General features: G+C 40.5%; 1 protein-coding gene across 1 annotated transcript in view; it reads right to left on the reverse strand.

The window, feature by feature from the left end:
- Positions 1 to 4,034: 4,034 nt before the first annotated feature.
- adcy1a (adenylate cyclase 1a) overlaps positions 4,035 to 27,647 on the reverse strand; it is a 44,394-nt gene continuing 20,781 nt past the window's right edge. The window contains exons 6-20 of the mRNA XM_072681617.1: positions 26,004 to 26,162; positions 24,327 to 24,468; positions 23,004 to 23,159; positions 18,482 to 18,676; positions 15,717 to 15,814; positions 15,499 to 15,583; positions 15,133 to 15,222; positions 14,278 to 14,531; positions 13,928 to 14,054; positions 13,217 to 13,333; positions 9,705 to 9,851; positions 9,399 to 9,497; positions 8,823 to 8,937; positions 8,403 to 8,527; positions 4,035 to 8,134 (exon numbers count right to left, since the gene is read on the reverse strand). Coding sequence (XP_072537718.1) covers positions 7,817 to 8,134; positions 8,403 to 8,527; positions 8,823 to 8,937; positions 9,399 to 9,497; positions 9,705 to 9,851; positions 13,217 to 13,333; positions 13,928 to 14,054; positions 14,278 to 14,531; positions 15,133 to 15,222; positions 15,499 to 15,583; positions 15,717 to 15,814; positions 18,482 to 18,676; positions 23,004 to 23,159; positions 24,327 to 24,468; positions 26,004 to 26,162 — 2,227 coding nt within the window. The 3' untranslated portion in view covers positions 4,035 to 7,816. The remainder of the gene's footprint in view (positions 8,135 to 8,402; positions 8,528 to 8,822; positions 8,938 to 9,398; positions 9,498 to 9,704; positions 9,852 to 13,216; positions 13,334 to 13,927; positions 14,055 to 14,277; positions 14,532 to 15,132; positions 15,223 to 15,498; positions 15,584 to 15,716; positions 15,815 to 18,481; positions 18,677 to 23,003; positions 23,160 to 24,326; positions 24,469 to 26,003; positions 26,163 to 27,647) is intronic.

The following is a 27,647-nucleotide window of genomic DNA, read 5'->3' on the forward strand; positions in this document are numbered from 1 at the left end:
GAAAGAAAGGTGATTCTGAAGAGCTCTCTGAGCGTGGTTCTGTAACAGGAGTCAGCTGGAGAAATTTCTTCCCTCCTAGATCTTCTACCATCAGCTGTGAGTGGTATTATTAAACAGTGGAAGCATAAAGGAACCACAGCAACTCAGCTAGACCAAGTGGTAGACCAAGTAAAGTTACAGAGCGGGGTCTCTGAGTGCTGAGAGTTCAAGACCTGCTGTTAGAGCTCCATAAATAATACCTACAGATTTAAAATGGGATATCCCATTTTAGTCTCCTGTAGGTTTTTTTACTTTTCCATATGTTGTAGCTACTGAAGCACTACAATAGCTAATGATCAAGAGTTTCTTTGATGTGTTCTTGTTGTTCTTGTCACAACTGATCATTAGAACGAACAAACAAGGTGGTACCACTTGAGTGGGTTCAAAGGCCTGAAAACTATAATCCTGCGCTACAGTCTTGTGTTACGGAGTGGAATGTAGGTGGGTGAAACGTACAGACAACAAGTGTACATATTTGTGCACTGCAGGGGTTCATTTACCTCCAACCGGTTTGCACAAGTCCATGTTTTGAACTGGTGCGCAATTCGGGTGTACCTGCTGGAAACAATCTGACCTCAAAATAACAAGGCACTTTCCATCCCCAACATAAAACAATGACACGCCATGCACACGTCACACACACAAGGACAAACATCTTTGAAAGTGCGGCATTGGGCAACAAGACTGATATGTGGTTCAAAGTGAAGCGGCTTGTGCCTTTGTGAGGAGGTGTTTGTGCTTTGTCACTGTCAGTCATGTCCACAAATGGAAATCGTTAGCCTCGTAGTGACCTTACACCTGAGACAGGGATGTCTTGTAAACGACAGCGTGAAACAGCACGATTTGGAACGGGGTGGGATGTGAGCGACACACGGTAATGACCTGCGAAAGCTGCTGTTTATCTTGGCATGGGGACCATAAAAGACCATGAGTCATTTCCACCCTGCAGGTAATAAACACTCCTATGCTTTACTCATCAACACGTGCACCACACACACACACACACACACACACACACATACACACAGAGGCGCACACGCATGCAGAACAATCAGGAAGCGCCTTAGAGCTTCCAGTAAAAGAGACTGATGGATAAAGAAAGAGAGAGGGAGAGAGGGAGAGAGGGAGGGAGAAGATAAAAAAGATTTGCATGTGTTGTAAGAAGTTCAAGTGTGCCCTATGGCAGAATTACTGTGTACAGTTGGAGTTACGTGAAGTGTCCGCAGGGGCTTGTTTTCGGATTAGCCATGCAAGTCCAAACCTGTCACTCTTACACGCTGCAGGAGAAAGTTGATGGAACAACAGTGAAAGACAAACACACCGTTACTGTCCCGCTGAGGACAATCTCATATTCCTCTTACTCATGCACTTACTCAGACTCTTAAAAATAAAGGCTCCTCATTGGTTTTTACCTTCAACGGAAATCTCTAGGAATGTTGTTTAATGAGTATGGAAGCTTTAAATTATGTTATATGTTCTAGGTTCTACACACATGTTTTTATGTCCCTTTTGAAGAACACATTTTCTTTTTAAGACCCATCTAAAAATGGATTCCGCAAGAAAACCAAAAATTCGATCAATGCTGTAAAAATTTGGAACCTTTTTTGCTGATAATGACACATATATTTTTCATTTATGGTGGTCTCATGAAAATAAAACCATGAGCTTTGCTGTGATTGGCTGGTTTACGTCATTGCAACTGTTCACGGCCTAACCAACCCTAGCTTTTGTTTTTTTTAATGATCCCTGAGAGTGAGATAGTGTGGCTGTCCTTTAGGTGCTGTCTTGGTTTAGTGCGTTTAGCTAGCTGAGAAGACGTAGCTTTTTTGCCATCTTTATTTTTAAGAGCACTTAATGTGCCAAAAAGATGAATGCCATCCACCCTTTGCTTGTAGGTTTATGCCTCAGAAAAAATGAAAAATGAATGGCAAAAATATTTAAGCAATGCCATTAAAGAGCCACTTTGGTTCTCTAAAGAACCTTTTTTGCTCAGATGTGGTTTTACAAGCCTATTTACAGCCCTGATATTTTGCCTCATTAATTTTTGTTATATGGTGAGCTCATAAAACTAAAATGATGAGCTCTACTCTGATTGGCTGGTTTACGTCATCACAAAACAGCTCACGGCCTAGCCTATCCTAATCATAATTATCATTAGCCTACCCTAATTATTCCCAAGTCTTACTAGATAGTGTGGCTGTCCTGCATGGTTACCTGGCTGAGAGGGTGATCAGCTGGGTTAGAGTTACCTTATTCTTTTGTGTCATCTATCTAAAGAACTCTTTATTTTAGCATCCTTAACTTAAAGTGCTCCTGCTCCTTTCAGCATAGCCTCCACACAGAGTGGCTTGTTTATTGTGAATCTGGCATAAACAGTGTTTCACAAAGTGGGATGACAGTGACCGACTATGTGATCAGAGAGCAAGGGGTCAATCTGAACTCCTGGTCATGTAAACTTGTGCAAAGAAGCTATTTGTGTCACACTAGTCCATGTCCAGGTAACCTGTCAGTATGTCTTCAATGCCCTGTTTGTGTGTCTGTGTGTGTGTGTGTGTGTGTGTGTGTGTGTGTGTGTGCACATGTGCTTTTTTCTCATTCTCACACCTCATTTCTCACAAAACACGGCCCAGAATCGGATATTTGGTAAGTGTCCGTTTCCTGTGGCCGAATGTGCCGCATGCTTTGTGTTTACACCAGTCTGATAAGAATCATTTTTTTGTTTAGTTTTTTTTCCCCTCTTCTGCAAAATACATTGAAGCAGGCACATTCCAGGATTTGGGAAAAGGTGGTTCCGGCCGGAAAGCTGCATGAATGTAAAGGAAAAGTACGGGAGAGTAAGCCGGATCTGCATCAGTCCAGTGACCCTCAATGTTCTTGAATGCCACTGAATATTTTCACACACCAGCCTAGTGAAATTTCCTCCCTTGCTATTACTCTCATGTGCTTTATATTGTGCCACAAAGGGATCACAGAAAGTTTAATGCCTCCTAGCCTCCTATGAACTTTGAAAAGGTTCTTTAGACTCACGTATCTTCAAATTCTTCGTGGAACCAAATGTTTTGTTCATGTTTTGTCAAACCTAAAAAAAGAGATCCAAGGGTCCAGGAGACTGAGGCTGCCACTATGATCCGTGGAGCGCTGGTTCAAATCCCGGGACGTGCTGCTTGCCATCAGCAGCTGGAGTCTGTGAGAGCGAGGCCAATTGTGCTCTCTCAGACTCCAGCTGCTGATGGCAAGCAGCACGTCCCGGGTCGATGACACTTTCTCCTCACATCACTCCTAGTGTGATGTAGGTCAGCACAGGTGCTTGTCAGCTGTTGTATCTGAGCTGATACTACCCTGCTACTTAGCGATGAAAGAGAGATGTATCGGAGGTGACGTGCTAGTCTTTAACTTTTTAGTGTTGGGGGCCTTTGCTAGTGATAGGGGGAGTTCACATGAACAGGGATTTTGTAATTGGTCATCCAAATTGGGGAGAAAAATTAGAGAGGTGCTAAAAAAGAGAAATTGGAGAAATTCCTCAAAAGAACCACTTTTGGTTCTCCAAAGAACCTTTCAATGGGTGTTTTTTTTTTTTTTGTGGAATCCAAGCTAAGAAGAGAAGAGCTTTTTTGTAACGGTCAAGCCATGATTTATCCCTCATCTGCTTTATATTTATTGTCATAACTGAACAGTGGATTTCCAGTATGTCAAAATTGCTCAAGACTGTAAACTGGAAACAGCAAGACCAAAACATCCTGGTCAAACTGGGACGTCAGATCACTTGCACAAACTGTAAATGTGGAAACGATTTTGATGACTGTTGCTGGAAAATGGAAGCGATTCAATTAAATGGCAGTCACCTGTTTTTGCTGCGGCTGTTTTTCCAAAGTTATGTAACCCACTGGCTCTCAGGTCAATCACCTTCGCAATCACATACAACTGACTCAAGGACGTGGCCGCAAAAACACGGGGGCAATGGTACAGAAACTCCAAAACATCACTCGGGCTCTGTCTCTCATTGTTATTTTATTCCAGAACAGTGCAAACACAAGTATAAAAGATCTCAATATGAAATTTACATTCACATATATCACCATTGCAATCAATACATTGCAACCCCAAAAATAGCACATATATTTAAGATCAGTAAAATACTTTCTGTTTACTCTACAGAAGGTTTCATACATACATTAATTTCAACCCGTATCAAATATGAAAATATCTAATTCACATGAAAATCTAGTCTATATATTTGTTTGTACTGTGCACGTTTATGCTTTAATAAAGTCTATCTGGTCGTAATATTCCGAACGGCAGTAAAGTAGGCCACTGGAGTTTGCAAATAGAAAATAGAACCTTTTTTTTCTTCATGTGGCTACATTTGTTGGATCATAAAATCTGAACTAGGCCTACTCATAGATAAAAGGAAGATTTTGGCTTACGAATAATAATGATTGACCATTTTGTATAGAAAGATGAAACTATGTTAGGTCTCTCAGCTGCTGTAGCCCCTTAAAAATCGCCTTCGCTTGTGGGGTGAAGGGAGGTCCTTGGGCCGTGAGAAGTGCAGCAAAGCTCAAAGCTTTATAACACAGTGCATTTATTTTGTATCCAATTACAAGCTTTACAGAAATAGGAATACTTCAGCTGGGAATGCTTTACTCGGCACTGATAGAGTCTAAAGAAAATATACTTCTCCAAAACCCTTAAGAAGACCAACACCCAACATCTAAACATCCCACCCCAATAAGTGTCACAGGAAGCCAAGACTGTGCCCTTGGTGGATCCAGTGCATATGAAAACTACATTTTCTTTTTAAAAACAACATCAGAAGTGGAGTTAAACACAATATCACAAAAGTTGTGCTACAAGAGAACACTGGAGTTGATATGTCAGTAACGATATGTGTTGGCACAAAGGAATACACCCACCCCGACAACCGCTGGATAGAAGGCAGTCACCTCAAGAGCCGAAAAAGGCTGCAATATGCTACAATACTCCCAAGCTTTCTCCAACACTTGACAGCACCATGCATGGAGAAGGAAAGCGAACGAGCTGTTGATAAAGGTCTGAATCCGAAAAAACAGTAAAAAATGAAGAAAAAAAAAGGCCACTCGTCTGGGCTCATGCAGTGCAGCTAAAGCCTTTTTTCATTTTATTTGACACGTTTCACCCTTATTTTGCATTACTCATGCATTAGAGACACATTGCACCTAGCAAAAAGAGCAGACAAGGTAGAATTATGGCATGCGAAGAGGGACATGCAGAACGGCATGCGTGAAGCCAACTTCATTCCCTAGTCATACTTGGAGAAATATCAAAGCTATAGTCACATTTCATCTAAAAAAATAAAGAAATAAACAAATAATTTCATAAAAAAAATAAAAGAAAATAATAAACATGAGAGATTAACTGATCAGACTGAATATTTTTTTCTGCCTTAGTCTCAGATTACCTGAAAACAAGTCTGTGGCCTGTGGCAAGCTCAGATGAGGTCCAGGGGCCGGATTCACAAAAGCTTTCCTAAGAAAAACACTAAGAAGAATCTTAAGATAAATGCACTTCTCAAAAAAAACTAAAAACCAAAACCCAAAAACATCTCTTTTCTTAAGGTTTTAAGACACTCTTAATTTTCTTACATAGATCATTTGTGACATACTGCATTTTATAGCTTATCATAAAAGTAACAAGACTCATTTTTACATTTAAGGTTAAATCAATCAATAAACTGTGAAAAAAAAATCAAACTAAGCCTTTATGACATTTCCGTGGCCTGATATTGGAAATTTCCTTATGCAGATGCTAATAGTACATCTAACAAAAAATCCCCCTTTTTAATCCTGTTAAATAATTTTTTTCTAGACGTTAATTCAACCATTTAAACTTCGCATCTTCCGAACTCTAAGGCAAGTTTTAAGAAAATATTTAGGAACATATTTATTTCAGAATATGAATTGCTCTTAGAATTGTTCTTGAGCAAAGTTCAGATTCAGATTTTTGAAGAATGGCATCAGCCTACATCTTAACTTTGATGTCAGGTATGAAGACACTGTTGTGAATCTGGCCCCTATGTTCAGAAAAGAATTAAAAATAAGACAAAGCCGAAACGTCTGACAGCAACCACCAGCTTAGCGCACCGTTTAAATCTCATGTTTGATCCTGTGCTAGCACTCCTTGTGCAAGCACAAGGCTAAATCCCTTTTGCCAGTAGCGCTAGCAGGATCAGGTTGAGCATTAGCCTACTTAGAAACTCTTAAAAAGAACAAATATCTGCAAATTGAGAACGAGCCACAGCAGCTATTTTTAAACTCATCAAAAAAAAAGAATTGTTTTTGCTTGCTTTTTTTTTTTTTTATCCCCCGCTAAAGTTTCTTAGGGCCATGTTGGTTCATGTAATGGCTCACAGCTAAGACAGCTAAGCTGCCATATTGAAGGCTAATCAAGCAGATAACAGATAACAGGCTCGTGGACTGTTAGTGAACTTGTGGAGCCCACCATCATCAGTGAGTGGAAATGTATCTCAGAGGCTAGAGCTCACTATGCCCTTGTGTTTACGCTGGAGAGGAAATCTCCATCTCATTGAGGGGTCAAAGGGCTGCGGGAAGTGAGCGCTGACGTCGAGAATGTTCTCCTCGGAGCGGCTGTGCGTAAGCATCAGCAGCCGCACAAACACAAACTTTCCTGATCCTAGCCTCGGAGGAACCCAACCCTCGTCCAAGCCAAAGATCAGAAAGGCTGTAAACGATAAGAAAAACTGACCAGTTCGATTTGCCAGCCGTAAAAAAAAAAAAAACTAAACAAAAAACAGAAGAATTTGGCCTCTGAACGTACCGTGTCATCACTGTTCAGTCTGGATTTGGCAAGTCACTCAAAAAGGCAACGACTGCGAGACAAAAACTTTTGAAGGTTACAAGTCGGAAAGTTCACTTACTGTACATCGGCACAGGCCTCGCATTTCCATGGACTTTCCAAGAGCCAAACAGGAACACCAAAAGTACGTTGTTTTCCTGCACTCACTGGTTTCAGATGTGAACATCTCTCAAATTCTCTCCCTGCCAGTTGCTCTCGTGGTCTTTTGCATACAACTACACTCACACACACATACATAAACACACACACATACACATGTAAACATGCACACACATAAAAAAATGTAAAATACAGCGCTGTTTCAATTCGAACTGTTCAGTCCACACTACATACACATGCTCCAAATGGTCAATGCCGTGGCATTAATTCTCTAGCATTACTGAACAGTCCCACACACAAATAAATAGACACGCACACACATACACACACACACACACACACACAGAGGAGTGTGGGTCTCCACTGTTGGTGTGAAGCTGCCATTACTGTAGAACACATGCTCCAGGTTTAGGAGCCCCTGATATCTAGCTGGACTGAGGAAGACTCATTAAAACGCACACTCATACAGTACACACACACACGTGCACATGCTCACTTTCGAACACACACACACACACACACACGAATAGGCGAAACTGCTCGCTATGTTTGCGTGTGTGTGAGGGGAAGGGTTACTCTCTGTATCAGAGAACTGAGCATCTCTCTCCTCTCTTGTAAAGATTGTGGTCACCCTGTGGACAGCGGGTTTGGCCTTGCTACCCTAGCCACACCTTTCCAGCATCTCTCCATCTGGTTGCTTCTATCTTCTTCTCTGTCACTCCGTTCCTCCGTGCCCTCCTTCCTCCTCCCCCTTCACTCCATCTCTCGCTCCCTTCTTCTCAATTTGCAAATAGGTTGGTTGCCATAGAAACCGTTTCCTTGGCAGTCACACCTCCTTCTCCATGTCGACGGACACAGAGGGCAGGTATAGGATGCTGTTGTTGGAGGGGGCAGGGCCGCGGCCCACGTTAGGTGCCTTGATTCCATAACTGCTCACCGTGGGGGCGGGGCTTAGCTTGGTCCGGATGCAAGGGCTGGAACTCACCCGGTGATCCAGGCTCTTGGAGCGTGTCTGGAGACTGCCCTCGTTCGACCAGCCCTCCAGGAAGTAGGTGAGCATTTGGCCTTTGCCTTTCACGCTGACCTGGCCACGGCACAGGAAGCGGTAATGACCGGACAGTAGGCGGAAGACATCTTCGGTCACCTGCCAGTGCACAAGAGGAGTGGACAGGGTTTGTGAGACGTGTTAATTATTATCATTTTTTTATCTTATATATATAAAATTACATATGGATTATCTTATATATATATCTTTTATATTTTTTTGTATCTTTTACTGTTAATGTACTGTAAAATGATTTGATCCCAAATAATTTTAGAAAATTTCTATTTGTCCATTCATCATGAAACGTTCACACACTATAAAGGACAACTGGACTTTCAAACAATGTCAAAAGGAAGACGTCTTTTACCTGGATCTTGCCCTGTACCCCAGTGCTGTCCATTCTGCTGGCTACATTGACTGTGTTGCCCCAGATGTCATATTGAGGCCTACGAGCACCGATCACTCCTGCAACCACTGGACCTACATTTATACCTGATCAGTCAATGTAAAGAAACATGCAATTAATTCATCCAACTTATGTGAGAATTCTACTTTTGTGTGTGTGTGTGTGTCTACAAATGTACAACGAGTGATACACTCAGGACATTCTAACAATATCTACAGGATACACAACACAATACACACACTCGCTCTCTGACGCTTTTCCCTACTCAGACCTTCCAGAGCTGCTCGGAAATACACATAAATATTTATGACACCTTGGCTTCACACACACACACACTCTATAATTCAATCACTGCTTATTCAAAAGTGTCAGTTGACTCACCCACTCGAAGCACAAAGTCGTTGTATGACTGGTAGTTTATCGCATCCAGAACATCAAACATCTCTATAGCAAAGTCAGCCACTGTGCATAAATGTGCTGAGATGGACTTCTTGGGCTTTGTGAAAGGAGGAGAAGAAGATGGGAAGAGGCATTACATGTGTTTTTTTCCCGCTTGCATAGATTATATAAGACGCTACTTTAACATCTCAATAGAAAAACCATAAGGCACTTGGATGTAGGTCAGTCTGATTTATGACAGGCCAACTTGAAATCACTTAAATCCAGAAGACAAGCACAGTCTTAATAGAGACACAGTGTACTGGGTTTGATATTCTTCACTAAAGCCTTACCCTGCAGGTTGGGGTTTAATAAAAGTGTGTGTGTGTGTGTGTGTGTGTGTGTGTGTGTAATGAGATTTTCGCTTCGTAAGCAGAAAAGGCTTAAAGTAGGTAAAACATTTTTCAGCATGACACATCAATATTCTGCTCCAGTGGGGCTTGCGCTCACATGCACTGCGCTAATTCTTTTTCCTTTGTGTTTTTAAGCTCTGCTTCTATACACACAGACTCAGCGTACCTTGGATCCAGTAGTGGGAACAAGGCCCACTGCTGCCATGTAAGTGCTGCCAATGGTTTTGATCTTCTCAATGTCCCTGTAGCACTCCTTATCCAGCAGCTAGTGAGACAGTGGGAGAAAGTGGGGAGAGACAAAGAAAAAGAGCTCAGCAGCTGCTGAGCAGTGTGGGATTATACCAACTTACACAGCGAGGGCTCAATTTTTAATACATGAACTTGATGAACCTGGAAAAAAAAACACATATTCAGATCTAACGGGCTTTTGCTAGTTCAAACTAGAGTCTGAGAAAGAGAGAGAGTTTCTCACCGCGTCAAAGTCTGCAATGATCTCGTTGAGTAGCCGCAGACATTCCACGCCCATGTTGTTCCCGTCCAGTTCAATGTAGAAGTCGTTGAAGTTGGGGATGGAGGCAAACAGGACGCCCACCTGAGAGTAGGACTGATAGTATAGGTCCTGAAACAGGTGGAAATAAGGACAGACTCCATCCATCAGCTCAGATATCACACATTTCACAATTCAGTACATTAGATGTTAGACATCTGACATCATTATGGCATCTCTTCAGTTCCCAGTTTATTTGGCAGACCTATCTGGTCTCTGGTAGTGCACTAATTGGTCATTTCATCAGTTAAACTGAGGTGAACTTTGTAGTAAGGAGAATGCAGGACACAATCTAACACAGGGCAAAATGTACAAAATATTTTTGTGAAATTAATAATTTAACCCCTTAAACAGCCTAAGGCCCACCAGTGGGCTGAAAGTCTAATTACAAACTGATATTATCAGAGAATAGTCCCACCAGTATGTACAGAAGTCCCTGTAGTTACTGACTTACACACACTCACACTCTCAAACTACCATAACAACATCATTAGTGAATTTACACAGCAATGAGAGAGACATTTCTCAAGATTTAAAATGACAGCTGTACCATGTATTTTTTCCTTGCAAGTCTTCTTAATTTATTGAGTTTTTAAGTCACAATTCACCACTACATAGTTGAATCTCCCATATGGTGACAGTATTGTGGCCTATTTTGTAGTACATAACCAAATCTAACCAGGTTAAAGTACAGCCTCCACACGGTGGGGTTATACTGAACACACTGTTACTACTACCGTTACTACAGTCTAAGTCACCCAAAGTAAACGAGAGGTCAAAACCCCACTCATATAAACTCAACCTATTTTTTTATCATTCACATCATGTCATTAACATAACAGATGTGAGAAACATTGCCAGTGTTTGGCAGAGCATCTTCCACCCTTCCTTTTACCCTGATGCACATGCTAATGTATTTATTCTTCAGTCTCCACTTGGTTCAAACATCCTTAAACTGTGTTGAGTTAACTGTGTTGGCATTATTTTACATCCAGACTTCTCCAGACCTCTCTACCACTAGCCCCAAAGCCTGTTACAATTAACTTCTGGATATAAAGAATGTTTTACCAGTTACATTCACGGCCCTTTGTGCCTGGACTGTTCACATTTTAAAATTGTTAGCTGTATATACTGGAAAAGACACATTTTCATATTTAACATGCATCTGTTTTTTAAATCATATACTAAAATATTAATTTTGTTTAACTACTTCGCAAAAGACTCACCAAATATTACTTGGGTGGTGGACCATTATCAGCACAGCACTGATAGCAACTAGGGTTGCAAGGGTATGAGATTTTCACAGTTTGATAACTAGCTTAAAAATATCGCTGTTTAACATCACAGTATACAATCATTTCAACTCTAATTATTAGTAATTATTATTATTATTATTATTATTATTATCATACACTGTCCCTAAATAATAAAAAAACATTTTAAACATTTACTATATTTAAAACAAATTATTAATTAAAGCAGACGGAAAATGCCTCCCTTTGGAAAATGAATAAAGAAACTGCTTGTGAGCTAGAGCTCGTTTGAACTGTACACAGTATGAAAACCGTCAATTTTCTTACCATGGTATACATAAAACCAGTATACTGCTGCAACCCTAATATCAACATGCATCATCAATCAAAAAAGAATTGGACTTGTGTCAGACAGGGATGCTTAGCAATTGTTTGGACACGTGATCTCTTCCTCCTTTTTGTTGGATGACCATAAATCACAACTTGGCAACGCAAGATGCCATCTCACCACTCTTGAGATGAAGGAGTGGACTGAAGAATGAGGAAGTTCAGGTGATGTCATGGACAACACTGTCCCCATTGTGAACTTGTGGGAATGTGTTGGGAAGTGTGTGGAGAAGGACAATCCAAGCGCTATAGGAAGTATACAATATACACTGTGTCAGTACTTTTTTAGGGACTCTTCCGGACCTCCTGATTGTTGCACAGCACTGTATGCATACACATATTTGCCCTTGAACTGCACTTCACACCTCCACCCCAGCTTCCTCCATCACATCCTACTTTTTCTCCTGCATATATATATATATATATATATATATATATATATACACACACATAGTGTGTAGACAGCATTGCTGAATGTTTAAGAAGTAGTGAAACATGCCAAAGTGGGGTGAGTTGATTAGAAGAGGATTTTTTGACAAATTGGAAAGCAATTGCAGTGTTGTGTGTGAGTGCATCAGATGCAGTGTCTCTGTAGGTACAAAGTAGGTGTTCCTAAAAAACTAGCCACTTACTGTATGTGGGTCAGCTGGAAATGCTCATGCACAGTCACTATAGAAACAGTATAAGCTAAAAGTTTCCATTGAACGCTTGGAGCTTTTACTCAGAAACTAGATCAGGTGTACAGACGATGCAGTATCTGGGTCAGTTTGGGACCACAGAAACCATAACTTTTCCAATGATCAGGTGGGTGTGTTTTGCGTGGAGGAGTGTGTATGTGTAGTGGCCCGGAAAACGACTTTCCTCCTTGCTTCTGTTTACAAAATAATTCCACACACAGGAGCTTGCTTCCTGGATAAGAGGCTCCAGGATGTTTGGTTACATCACTTCCTGGGAAGGGGCTTAGAGAGGAACAGAAGCTGGCAGTGCTTACATTAACCCTTTAGCTGCTGCACTACCAGAACACATTCATTCCTGTACTGAACTGTGCAGCCTGGGACCATTCATCCTTTCTTTTTAATTAGGACGGTGGAAACACAGGCTACCCACAGAGACTGACAGATAAGTTGGAGTTCCAGCAGTGCAGTGGTACAAACCCCAGAACCTATTTACACAACACAGCACCTTCAAAGGATCCACGGTAACCTTTTACCTAATAAAGAGGGAAACACTGTAACAGCACAGCGGAGTGGAGACACTGGGAACTGCAACAACTTTCAAAACCTTACTCAAGTAAGAGTACTGTTTCTTCAGTGATAGACTTAAGAAACAGTAATCTACCATTACAAAATAAAAAAACGGTAGAAAGGTAGCAGCTCAGAACATCATTCAGTACTACTGAGGTTCCCACAGAACTACAGTAGAACTTGCAGCATTAGTCAACATCCATCACCAGCATATGAAATGAAGTTTGCTAGGCACTGTTCTTTTCTTTTTGGGCCCTATTTGGTCTAAAGTATAATAAGAATGCTTCAGTCGGAGAGGTGTGATACACAGCAAAGCAGTCTGGGAGCTAAATATGATGAAATTAAACCTAGAATTTCTTTACTCACAAATATTGCTTCACCACATGTACTTTACATCAACTACATCCTTTTTAATGACAAATAAATTAGGGAAAAGCCAGCATTGCCCCAGGCAACCTGCTTTCGAATATAAGCAGTGCTCTGCATAGTGCAGAGTGAGGCAGACTGTGAGGGAGGGATGAAGGCTGTTGTTTCTGCATTAGCGTACTCCTACCATGTTGCGTGGATTAGACAGGAGAAAGTGCTGGGCCACATGAGCTGGAAGCAGGTTAAAAAGAATCCTCTTATTGTCCAGTTTTACTCTCTCCATGTCATCTCTTTCCTCCTCAGCCTGCAAACCACACACACACACACACACACACACAATTACAGATTTACACATGAAGTACACACAGTTAATGTGCTAGCTATAAATGCTCACTGCTCACATTTTGAATGTGCAAAAACAATATCCTGCATCCATATTCACCATTTGTGTAGCCTTCACTGCGGCACACAGGGAGCAGAAGCATTGAGGGCCTTGCTCAAGGGCCCAACAGTGGCAGATTGTCGAACTCGGGTATAGAACCCACAAACCTCTCAGCAATAGCCCAGTTCTGTAACCACTGAGCCACCACTGCCCACTGTTTATGTTATGAACATAGACGATGCTATAATTAATTCTATAATGCTATAAATAGGTTTGTTGTGCTTAAACTTTTCAAAGATCATGTACTTATACTGCCCACAAGGGGGCACTATTGCACTGTAAAAATAGCACAAAATTAGCATGCAGTTTTTTAACTCCAGCTTTGAAGAACAGTTTTCTGCTCTTTCAAGCCCTAATTCAGCAACAGGGGACTGGTATCGCACTGGAAAGGGCAGTACAGCAAGTGCAGTAGCCATTCCTTGCAGCAAATGGAAGTGCACTTTCAGACCTACATACCTGAGTGGCCCAGAGGTAGTCCAATCTGAGTTTGAGGTCCAGTTGTCTGCAGTGTAGTATCAGGGCTCCAGAGAAAAGCAGCATTGCCAGAACAGGATCATATCCAAGTGTGTGAAAGAAGCCTCCTCTACACACACACATTAAGCATACACACACACACACACACAAACAAACACACTTCTAAAGTATTCAGTGTTATCATTTCCTTAATTTTCCTTAACATCCTTTGATGTTATAAATAATAAATGTCAATAAAAACAACTGATACAAGCTTTGTGCAGCAATTATTACAGTTAGGATTTGTTTAGTTTTGATCCTGTCATCATTCACTAATGTGCAGCCCCACTCACCCCACAGCCTGCCGGTAGCCGCTGGTTTCCATGACGACAGTGTGGAGGATGTTGAGGAGGAGCAGCAGGAGAATTTTGGGTAATGATGACACACGCAGGTAGAGGGCCACAGAGAGCGATGCCATCACACATGATAAAAACACGTACGGCGTGTATTTGCACACGCTCGCTCCTGCTGCGGTGCCATTCACTATGACAACCGTGATAATGGAGACGCTGGAATTCCCCTCCCAGGACCATGGCATGCACGCCACCTGTGGGGCAGAGGGCACACACATACACACTCTTGAGGATTTGCCACTGAATGCATTGCTAAACTGAATGTAGCCATGTAATACTATTGGTAGCTAATTAATAATAATGGAAATTAATGCATTTTATTTCTAATATTGCAATAACGCAACTGGGGTTGTCCTGATAGCAGAATTGGAATGGATTTTGATACCAATATCACGCACGACACCATAATGTCAGATCCAAGTAATTAAAGAAATGCATCACTGGTCTTAACCTCAATGGTTGGTGTCCCCAGATTAAGCCTAGTTCAGTTGTATTACTAAAATGCTCACTACTAAAAATGCTCCAGGACTGTCTGTGTAATTTCTGTCCCGGAAACCAAAAACAAAAAGTTTATCAGGATTAGACACAGAAACATAATCATATTTACAGTCCAGTTAACATATAGTTTAGTATATTTCTAATTTAAATAACAGTTAATATTGAAATATTACATTTGAATATATTGATATTAATAGTAACAGTTCATTAAAAATAGTAGTTTCACATTTCATTTAATTGATGAAATAAACAATGTAAAGACATTGCATTGAAACACACACACACACACACACTCACCACACACCCCTGGGTCACGGAATATGTCAGTAGCACTAGAAAGCCACACAGAACTGTTCTGATCTGCAAAGTGAGACAGTCAGGAGAACACTGCAGAGAAGAGAGAGAGAGAGAGAGAGAGAGAGAGAGAGAGAGAGAGAGAGAGAGAGAGAGAGAGAGAGAGAGAGAGAGAGAGAGAGAGAGAGAGAGAGAGAGAGAGAGAGAGAGAGAGAGAGAGAGAGAGAGAGAGAGAGAGAGAGAGAGAAAGTTAAAAACTCTACAATTCATTGCATAATGGTCTACAGTAGCATAGATCACAAGGCACCCAATCAAAAACCTGTGTGTCCTCTTCTGTTCCAGTAGTGTGTGTATGTTAGTGTGAGTTACCTGCACATGAGTGATGTGGAGGTACATTACACTCGCCATGTGAAAGCAGATACAAAGAACCAGCAGTATCACGATCACCAGACCTCTATTAAAAGACACAGAGAGAAAGATTTATTCTCTAAAAAGTGTTTTTTTTTTGTTTTTTATTCCTTTGTATACATGGTAGCAAATAAAGCCTTGTGTGTGTGTAAGGGTGTGTGTGTTTGTGTGTTACATACTGAGGGATGATGAGAAAGTAGACAAGAGCAAAAAGTGAAGTTAGGACCAGAGAAATCGTCACAGCGCTGATAAAGCCATCATCATACACCTGCTGATACTGAAAGAGACAAATATCAATAACCAATAGTTCATATTTTATAGCCTAAATCAAAAATGAGGGGGGTGGGGGTGGGGTTGTCTAAGAACTATGATGATTATATCATTTTTATGTATATATTGCGGGTACTATATATATATATATATATATGTGTGTATGTGTGTGTGGATCAGACACAGCATATGTAGTATATCTATCTGACAGTTATATCAGAATATTGCTGTGTCTGATCCACTCATGCTATCTATACATATATCTATATTTCCAAATATATATCTCGCTGATATGAGCGGACACAGCAACATAGTCATATCAGAACATTGCTTTGTCTGATCAGCACAACGCACATTAACATACCTGCTTCAGGGTGAAAGGAGATGAGGCTAACAGAGTATGCAGAGAAACAGAAGTACTACAGTCCATAATTATACTATTCCAAACTACACAGTCCTCCTATAGTTAGTGGAGCTGATAAGGGCCTGGGGACATTCTGATATGACTGTGCGTATGTGTATATACAGGTCAGGAATCAAAACCCAGTCTGCCATGTTGGAGGAACAGAACTAAACTTTCATAATTAGTCTTACATTTCTCTGCAACACTAAAAGACCACATTCCAACAGTGCAGATCGCTCCTCAGTAGATAGGACTTTTTTATCTTATGTATATAAGCTGTGCATCAGAAGAGGCAGGAATGTAGTCGACATCACTGCCTTTGTAAAAGAGTCTAATCTCACTCTATTAAGAAGTATTTATCTCATTCTTTAAGAAGTATCTAATAAGTATTCCAGGTAGGCCACTGTGTCTGGGTGTCATTTGTCAGAAAAGGCATATAAAGCCAAGGATATTAAAATTAAAGTAATGTTTGTGGCAAACTGAAGGAATTTAATAGAGCACAACAAGAAATCTTCTTCTGCACCAAACAGTGGAATGTCAATCAATGACAATCATTTTTCTTCAGCCAGTGTGTGTGTGTATGTGTGAGCGTATTTGCTCTACTCCTGTGACTAAGGGGAGTATATGGTACAACGTTAGTGGTAGTCAGCCTACAGCCCACGGCCCACAAACTGAGGCATTCTCATCATTAGTGCTGAAAGCTAGAGTCCGCATCACACACAAACTGCCATTATACTGCCACTGAGGCTGGGGACGACCATAGCTTTCTATCGAGAGAAGTGTGTCTGTGTGTGTGTGTGTGTGTGGGCACACTCTTCAGACATCCCTGAATCATTACTGTCACCCCTGTTCTGTTAAGGTGGGTGGTTCCCTTATGCCAGCAGGAGGGGTGTGAAGGGGAGAGATAGAAAGAGAGAGAGAGAGAAAATGAGGGAGGGGAATAAATGTGGGGGTGAGAGGTAGATGAAAGTGAGAAGGGACAGGGAGTCACGAAGCACAAGAGAACAATGTGGGGGATGCAGTGTGTGTGTGTGTGTGTGTGTGTGCTTGTTCCTGATTCTGTGTGTGGGTTTGTGAGGCTGCTAAAATCCTTTTTGTCGCTGTTTCTAGGTCTATATCCTCTGTTTTATTGCCAGTCTGTCCACGTCATGCAGGCGTCTCTCTTGGTGTATGTAAGAATGTATGTTTTTGGGGATGAGTGAGATCATCACTGTAACAAGAAAATCTTGTACTTCCTCACCAATAACTACATATTGACCCAGTCACACAAAAACCTTGTATATCCCTTTTTGCAGCATTTCACTGTTTGACTTTATGCGAATCTGGCAGCTGTCCTGGAAACTGGGTCAGGAATATATATATATGAATGGATTTGGAGTAAAATGATAAAAAAAAACTTTCCACTGACTTCCATTGAAGTTTAATAAGGTTTTTGCAACTTTTAAGATTGAGTTATTGTGACAGTGACAATAACTTGATAACTTGTCAGCCTCCAAATAAAACTACTGTACTACTACAATTTACTGTTGCAATATACCTTACTTTCATAAGTAGGGAACAGTGTAGCAGTAACAGAAAACATGCACACCAAATAATATTTATATTAAGTAGAATTATATTAAGTATTTTATCAGAAATGGAGGCAGGAAACAAAACAGAAAATCAGTAACTGTGTGTGCTTATGTTCTCTAGTTTCTAGTGAGCCTCCTATTTCCATGCCTTAGAGTTACAACCCACCCATCTAGGTCATTTAAGACTTTGCTGTTTTTTTTCTAGCATGTACACTGAAATTGTAAATTGTAAACTGAAATATTTACACAAGTGTTTTTAAGCCAGTCCTTGGGGTCCACCATACAAGTCCACATACAAGGAAGTCATTGTAAAATTATTATATTATTATTATAATTATTTTTTCTATTGGTCAATAATTCTGAATTATTTATAAAAAATATCTATTTCTAAATATCAAACATTTCTCATATTGAAAATGTTGTAATTATATTATAGGAACACACACATATATTCCAGCAACGCCCCTCTCCCTGTGGCAGAGTAGGATTCAATTCCCTTGCTGTACAAGAACACCACAATACACCAATAAGAGTCCCTGGTCAAGACTCACCTACCTGTGAAATGCTGTAAATAAATTACTTCTACCATATACCACTTTTTTAAGTGGGTTTCAAACTTTGTAACTTGTAACAGCTATTACAACAGTAACTAAACACTTTATGTGTGTGTGTGTGTTTGTGTGTGTGTGCGTGCACTCACCCTCCTCTCTCTTTCTCTGCTCCGATAGGTCAGAGTGATGTAATTGAGGTCTGCCGTCTCTGACTCTGTTTGTCGAGCTTCGATCAGTCGTCCAATGTAGCGGTTCACGCGAGTCCCGGGGGAGTTGTGCAGCGCTCCAGCTGAGAAGGACGTGCGGCTACGCAACTTTTCTGAAGCCGTGCGCAGAGCTCGCCTCTGGAAAGCCAGCAGTGGGTTATGTGGTCAGTAGGGGTGCATCAGGAAATCTTCAATTTCACCATGATTTCATTTTCTACAACTGTTCAGAATTATTTTTTTAAGAACTACTAATGCTGGGAAGGAAATCCTTTTACTCTCAGAATAGCTTCAGTTCTTTGTGGACTGGATTCCAGAAGATATTAGGAACATTGCATCAAAAAAATCCAGCAGATCTCCACCAGATCTTACCAGCAGTGCTTTCATGCTACAAATCACCCATTCCACTACATCGAAATTCTTCCAAAAAATATGGCTACATTTTTCAACTGTCCAGTTTTGTTGAGCCTGTGCCCAGTGCAGCCCCAGTTTTCTGTTCTTGGCTGACAGAAGTGAAACCTGATGTGATCTTGTGCTACTGCAGTCTATTCACCTTAATGTGTTTTATATTCGCCAATGCTTTTCTGCTCCCCACAATTGTACAGAGTGGCTATCTGAGTTACTGTAGTCTTTCTGTCACCTCCAACCAGTCCGGCCATTCTCCTTTGACCTCTCTTAACAACAAGACATGTCCTTATTACACCATTCACCAGTAAACTCTAGAGACAGCTGTGCTGAAAATCACGGTTGATCAGCAGCTCTAGAAATACTCAATCATCCCACGCTCAAAATCACAGAGATCACATTTCTCCCCATTCTGGTGGTGCATGCGCACATTATCTGAAACAGCTGATATGTGTCTGATATGTGTCTGTTTGGCTATTTAGATAACATGAATGCATGAATGAGTGGGTGTACAGGTGTTCCTAATAAAGTGATCAGTAAGTATATTTGCACAGTAGTGGAATACAACATTTTATAACAATAAAACAATATTCAGTTCTTATTAATCAACATTATTCGATGCAATTGAAACACAATCATCAGATCAATGATGCGTAAGTGCATGTTTACACCCTATGGAACAGCCACCTGCATTGTGAAACGTCAGTCCAAATTATGCAACGCTCAATAGAGCGCTACCTGTGCTGAGCTGCTGAGATAATGATTACTGAGATAATCAATGATAGAATATGTTCACACAGATACTCAAGACAGACGGCTGCAATGTCGTGACCTATGACTAATTACAGGACAAACTCTAGATGCACCACACACACATATGCATTGAAGCTCAATTCGGCAACTTGCAGTGCGTACAGAACACAGTAAAACCCTTTTCCCATGAATATTACACTACTCACTAGTACTAAGGGTGTGATTTCAAGGGGTATGCGATTTGATACGATACACTGGTGTCTCTATGTGAATTTTCAACAATTCAGAAATAAATAATAAATGGATATGGGCCTTGTTTATATATGTACAAGTATGTGTACTAAGGGCATAGTGCTAACATATTTACAGATTTGATACAATATTCAGTTCTGATACTGAGATTCAATTTGATTGTCTTTCTTTTTTTATTTCCTTCCATTTAACCATCGTCAATTCACAATTATTAGCTATGCTACCAGCAATGGCTAACACATGTTTTATACAAGTGAGGAACCCTAATGCCACTAATGCAAAGTTATTTCACAGCTTTCTAATTTTACCCGATTTTCATTTTCTCTGACACAAACCAGCCACCAGATCTTTTCCAACTGCTGCTGCCGTCAGAGGAAAGCATGGCTCCCCAGCTCTGATACAGCTAACAGACGCCTATGCTGACCAACATCACATTAAGAGTGATATGAGGAGGAAATGCATTCCACGCACCCCTGAGAAAGCAAGGCCAATTGTGCTCTCTCAGACTCCACGGCTGATGGCAAGCAACATGACCTGGGATTCGAGCCAGTGATTGACAACACTCTAAGCCCCCCAATTTTAAAATTAACTAACAGACACCCACCAGGGGCATCAGCCTGCAGGTAATGGTGGACCTAACTAACCGGCCCCCCTAAAACTTTAGACATATAATTGATTTTGTTTTCATTTTACCACCAATACCACTTGCCTAATATTGAGTAGGTGCCACCACAATAGATCTGCCCATCTGAGAAATCCTTTAAGTCCTGTAAGTTGTGAGGTGGGCCCTTCATCGCTGAGCCTTAGGTGTGCATGACCCTGTCGCCGGTTCACTGGTTGTCATTTCTTGGACCACTTTTGGTGAAGACTGACCACTGCATACCAAAAAGAAACCCTGATGTTTTGGAGATGTTCTGAGCCAGTCGGCTAGCCAGCACAGTTTGGCTCTTGTTAAAGTGGCTGATATCCTTATTTCTCCCTGCTTTTAACACATCACCTTAATAAACCCACAACTTGACAGATGCCACTGCAAATGAAGATCCTTAATTTCATCTTCACTTGTCTGGTGTTAACCTGGTGTTAATGTTATGGCTGATCAGTGTATAATATGACACTTTCGTAATGCTCTGCTAATCTGTCTGTGAATCCTAATAAGCCCACTATTTCAAAACCAAAAATGGTATGACTTCCTGCATGCAGATATCCTGTGTAACCTCTCCATTGCTGACTAAAAAACAGGTCAAAATTAGAGTGACCACATTTTGGGTTTTAGAAATGAGGACACTGGGGACACATGGATGTGTGCTGTTGTTAGGATATCGTGGTTGGGGGGCTTTTTTAGTACGCCTAAGTTGTAAGAGAGTTGTGTGTCAGTGTGTATGTGGCAAGGAAAATCTATAAACATTTCCTCATTTACCAAGACCTAATAAATAGCTGTAAAGAGTCCTGTAAAATCATTCAACTCACATCAAAGTAAAATATAATGTTACTTTTCCCATCTTTTAAATAATATTTGTGTAAAAAAACGAAGTCAATTGTCATAGACACACTGTTAGTTTGAACATATCAGTAACACATCAGCAGCAGCATATCAGTGCAGTAGCAGCAGTGAAGCATCTGAATACACTGAGTAAATATCCTGACGATGTTCTGTTGATGCTTTACTGACATTACGTAGATTTACTGTGGATCTTTTACATCAAGTAGACTAAATATGTTACTTCCATTAAGATAAACCTAGCCCAGTCTTACCTAAAACCTAACCCTATCCCTGGCCCTAATCCTATCCTTAACCCTTAACCCACAATCTAATCCTAACCCTCTTCCTGGTCCTAATCCTAACCTTACCCTCATCCCAAAACCTAATCGTTACCCTCACCCTGGCCCTAATCCTAACTTTAAACTCAACCCAAAAGCTATGCCTAGCCATCCTCCTGGCCCTAATTCTAATCTTAACCCAAAACCTAATCATGACCTTTATCCTGGTCCTAATCCTAACCTTAACCTCAAACCAAAACCTAAATCTAACCCTCGCCCTGGCACTTTAATCTCGATCTAATCCAGGTAAGGTCCAGTTCCAGACTGGTGTCAGTAGCAGCAGCAGGTCTATAGCAGCTGGATGTGGATGTTGAGATGGTCTGTTAGATGATCAGTGAGTCCTCAGGTGAACGTCTACAGATCTGAACTTGGACTCTCCAGATAAAGTGAAGAACAGCTGGATTCAGTAGAAGTCTTCAGTAAAACTCTCTTGATGATCTACTGAACGTTCAGGTGCTGCTACATCACTGAGATGTTGTTGAGTCTGAGGAGTGCTCCAAATAAAGTGCCACCAAAAATGTGATCAACCATATTCAATAACTCAAAACCTAACATCTACCTTAACATCAGTAACCAGAATCTGATGGTTCTGCCCTAGGGGTTGGCAATATAGTCAAATATTCATTTAACGGCACACAATATTTATCATAACATAGAATCATAATTTCGATAAAATATCGCCATATTGCCCACCCCTACTCTGCCCTTTTAGTTCAAAATCAATATAAAATGTTGCTGTTGTTTATAATAATAAAATAATAAAGTCAGGAGCATGTTTTTGGTCCTGAAGTTTTGTGTGAAAGCAGTTTTTCTCTGTTGTTCCTAGAACGCCAGCACATCTTTGTCCTGAAAACGTAGCGAAAACACACACACAAACACATACACACCAAATCTGATTGAACCATGATATCCGTAGCACTTTATCAGCTAAGAGTCTGCAGTCATCCACTCAACTTCAAGAGGAATATCAGCGAGCAGGCCAGATTAGAGCAGGGTGTGCGTATGCATGTGTACCTTTGAATATGTTTGAGAGTTTGTGTGTGTGTGTGTGTGTGTGTGTGTGTGTGTGTGCGCATGTACTTATGTATGTGCATGCTGTGTGTAATGGGACAACATCCTCTAAAGCCTTCGAATCTTTAACTCCGTCCAAACAACCAGTTCACACTCACGCACAGTAATGTGTGTATAAAAGTGTCTAGTCATGTGCACTCATCACACACCCATACACAGAAACACCCACCTTATCGTCATCCTCGCAGGTCATGACGTTGGAGAAAGGAATCTCTGCTTTAAACATCTTCCTACAGTGCATGAGCTGCACCAGCAGATAGCAGACCGTCTTAAACTTCATCTTCTTGGCGGGCTTAATATCCGACAGGATCAAACCAGGGAAGATCTAAAGAGAGAGAGAGAGAGAGAGAGAGAGAGAGAGGGGGGCAAATAGAGATTTTTCCTTTTTTTTCCCCAAACAGTGGGTGGTAAAAAAAAAAAAAGGAGCAGAGTGGATATCACCACTTGTTAAAATTACAAATATCTAAAAAAAAGAGATGTAAGCTGAGGAAGTGGGAAAAGAGAGAAATGAAGTGTATAAAAATAAACCAGGCTATAACGAGGGGCTTATCTGAATGACTTCATTTCCAGGAACTGCAGATTGAGGTCAAACCGACTGGCAGCACATGGGCATGAGTGTGTGTACGTGTGTAGAGGGGGTCTTTAGAGCACACGTTCAAATGACGGCTTTGATAAATGTACACATTTCATTTGATTACCATTACAAATAGCTCATTGACAATGACAGCTTCAGTGTCGGTAAAAGCACAATGACCAGGCAATAAGAGATGATGCTTGATCCTCAGTACTGCATGCTGTTATCTCATAAGGTATTTTACAAAATACTAAATACCACATGGTAATTACACTGCTAAGATTTGCTTCATTTCAATTCCTACTATTTAGTCAATCTTTTTTAATACTATCACAGTGTAGATGAGGACTGCCTAGAGTGCCGAGGGTCAGTAAGAAGGATTACAGATCAGTGAAAGTAAGATACAACAAAAAAAATGCAGTGTGATACCTTTCAGTTTTCTGAAAAAAGTCATTTTAACATGCCTTGTTATACGTGATGCCATGTCAGTGTTGATGGGTATTGGTTTTGGGCTGATATATGCAGAAAATTTGGATAAAGATATTGGTGAGAAAGAAGAAAACCAATCTTGTTTTCCAATCTTCGTTACAAATTCAGACTAAAATAGCACACACTCACACTGTGTTATATTATTTTTAGCTGCATGTGTTTTCCTGTGGGGTAGTCGAGTGTTTGAGTACTGTGACCATGATAGCGTACTTTTATCTTATCTTCACTGTAAGTCAAAAATACTTCACCTACGACCGACTGATTTTAAAGCTTAGTATCAGATTGTCAGAGTCCTATAAAGTGCCTATAAAGTCCTTATAGGCAAGTCTGTTCACTTGGAGGCCATTTCTGCAATGCCACTGGGCAGTTATTTCCAGTCATTCCAGTCTAACTGTTTCAATCTGGGTATGGCGAATGCATGTGTGTTACCTTGCGCCTGTGTGAGGGCACAATGAAGAAGGTCTCGATGGCGTGCTTGCTGAGGAAGGCGTGTCTCTCATTGCCGTAGCCTGGCTCCACCTCATAATCTCCGTTCAGGCACTCCAGCGTTGCCCTGGTGATATGAACCTTACTGTGAAAAACACAGACAGGGCGTCAGCTGGAAGGGAGGATTGCCGGCCATATAGCAATCTAGTTCGTGAGCAATTGTGCTAATAGCACCTTCTTCAAAACAGCATTTAAGTGGTCATACGGTCACAGTGAACAGATACTACATATGATTTTAGCCAAGTGAACAGAATGCTAGGGCTTTATAGATATAGCTCAACATAGCATGTCTAACTGTTTATTCGTTCTACACATAGTTGACTGACTCTTTTGTCAGTTATGTCAGTCTCCACTGGTCTGTTCCTGAATAAGCTGTCTCTGACAAATGTGGTTGGTAGATGAGATGCATTGCCTCCAAAAAGAGAGGGACACACTACATTTTTTTTCAACTAAATTATTTTTCAGGTAAATAAATTTAAGTTAAATAAATAAAAATAAATAAAAAACATTTTGCTAATTTGAAAAAGTTAATTACTAATTATTTGTGTATATAATGCAGTATTATGTTCCTTAATCTTCCACAGTATAAAAGGTAGAATTAGCAGACAGTAAATCAGACATAAAAACTCGTGAACCAAAATAAATAAATACATAAATAAAATGGTTTAGAAACAATTACAATTTACATTAATTAACTATTACATACTATCTTAGTTAGAGAAGGGATTCTTCCTCAGAAATATTGTTCAAATCACACAGTGATTATATTAAGTCCAAAATAAAAGTTCATATTCTTATTAGACAGAACTTATGTTAGCTGTTCCTTCAGTTAAAAAAAAACTAATGGTGATTTTACAACAGCTTCAAATGCTAATTAGTTAAATAAGATAAATAAGCAAATAACCAAGTAAACATGCTTATTTGTCAAACTAAAGAAATGTTTAATAGACAGTATACAGTAGCTGTGTAGGTGTAGAGCTGTGGCATTAAATAAGATCAAGCCCAACCAACAGGTATCCCGTTAAAACCTGGTCACTTAATCTGTCTTGAGTATCAGGGTTATATATGAATAAGAATCACATAAAAATGCATACACCCAATACACATTTAAACTAGATCCAAATCCAATCTGAGACACATTTGAGCCATTTTATAGTAGTGTAAACACATCCATCTCTCCAAGACGCATTCGACCACCAAAACCCCACCCACTACAACCAAAACACCAGCAATAATTGCTGCACAATGAGCCAGCATATTCCTTCCCAGACAGCAATGAGATTTCAGTCAGATGGGTTTGACTACAGAGTATAAATGCATGTGTCTAAAATCAGGATACAATCCAAACTCTTTTAACATAAAATGACCTGGTGTAAACGTGGGTCAGAGTGCGAACAGTAAATGATTTAAAATGTGAAAACTCAACTCTGATTCTGATTGGTCTGACTAAGTACTGAATCAGCACTGTGAGTGGCCAGCTGCAAAATAATAACTTGCATAAACTTTATAGTCAGATTACAGTTATTGATACATTAGGTAGGACACTACATTCAAAGCTCTTTCTGTCAGTTCTGGCAGGGTATGGCCGGATAAAGCAATTGTTCAGAGACTGAGACTGACCCAGGAAGTCCTCCTGCCTCCATCATGTTGGCCAGTGTGACATCGTTTGACCAGACGTCATACTGCCACTTTCTCAACCCCAGAACTCCGCACAGCACACGGCCCGTATGTAAACCCACTCGCATGTTCAGATCCACCTCTGTCGCCTCTGCAACTGACCTGCAAACATACACACACAGTTATGAGGAGACATACGAACATCTCTCTTACTGCGTACTGATCATTGTGCGGGTCTTCAGGTTCCTGAAAGGTGTCGTTTGTTAATAATATTGATTCTCATTGAATTCAAATTATCATTGCAAATGTTCACATTGGCAGAAGCTGTCTTTTGACACACACGGTCTCACGAAAGGGCTCCACTCCAAAACCTTGTATAGGCTTTTTTAATCTGTTACTACATGTACACACTAAACAGGAGTAACTGCTGAGGAATTCTTTGAGTTTAACAGCTATAGTAATGCCAATTCAGTTCCCGTCCACATCTTTGTCTTAATACATTTAAGTTCAATTCAAAAAACATTTTTTATTAACTTTAGTGCTAATAAATTTGTCTTTCCCTTCATAATTCAGTTAAACCTGTTGTGAGAGCTCAAGAGAACAAGAAAGAGATGCATTTCTGGTAAGGAAGCACAGAGGGGATTCTCCTGTCACCTCACAACTTACCAGCACACACAGACAGACATAGAGGGTTCACTTGGTTTATTTTTAGCAATCCAGCCTGACTGAGTTTATGTGTATGCGTGTGTATGTGTGTGAGAGAGAGAGAGAGAGAATGAGAAGCAAGAAAAGCTTGAGAGTCTGAGATTCCCAAATGTCACAGTGAGATAAAAAAAGAGCCCTCACTTTGTGTGTGTGTGTGTGTGTGTGTGTGTGTGTGTGTGTGTGCACCTGTGTGAGGTGATAAGAAAGCTGCCAAAGCCATCTTTAAGACCAGAGGAGGAAATGACCACTGACACTGAGCACACACACACAGTGCAGGTGGGAAACTGAATGGTCTTTCAGGAAAAGTGCTACAGCGCGTCATAAACCATGGACAGCTCCAGGCTTCTATTACTCACTCTAACTAGCTGTCATAGTGTCATAGTTCTGATCAATGACCATTAACTAGTTATTCATCTCTTTAAAAAATGGCTTGTGGAAAATCTCATTTACTGGGAACATGTTTTGTGTCTTCTTTGGTTTTGCACTGGAGCTATGAGACGAATGTAGCTGCCAAATGATAGAGGTCTTTTTAGTTCCACTACATTCCCATTCCCTCATGCATTCCCTCATCAATTAGCCAACAACAAAAACACGTAACACAAGTAAAATCATACCTCTCTGAAGAGCACTGTGACCGTGTTCACCAAAAGAAAAGACTCTTATCTCTCACTTTGAAAATTGTACCATTCCAGGATCTTTCTCATTACCATTTTCCTCTACTGCTGAAAGCTGATCATAACAACCCATGCAATCCCAATTACAGTAGTAAGGTCTGCATTTTAATTGCTTTTACAGAAGCTCATTTGTCAAAGACTCTGGTGCAGATGTTTAGAGCAGTTGTCTGCAAGTACATGAACCTGTCACACTAACTATGAAATTGTGAAAGAAATAATTGCAAAAAGCTGATATAATGATAATTTAATAGCATAATAATGCAGTTAT

The sequence above is a fragment of the Salminus brasiliensis genome, chromosome 1 (assembly GCF_030463535.1).
Source record: "Salminus brasiliensis chromosome 1, fSalBra1.hap2, whole genome shotgun sequence".
Lineage (NCBI taxonomy): Eukaryota > Metazoa > Chordata > Actinopteri > Characiformes > Bryconidae > Salminus > Salminus brasiliensis.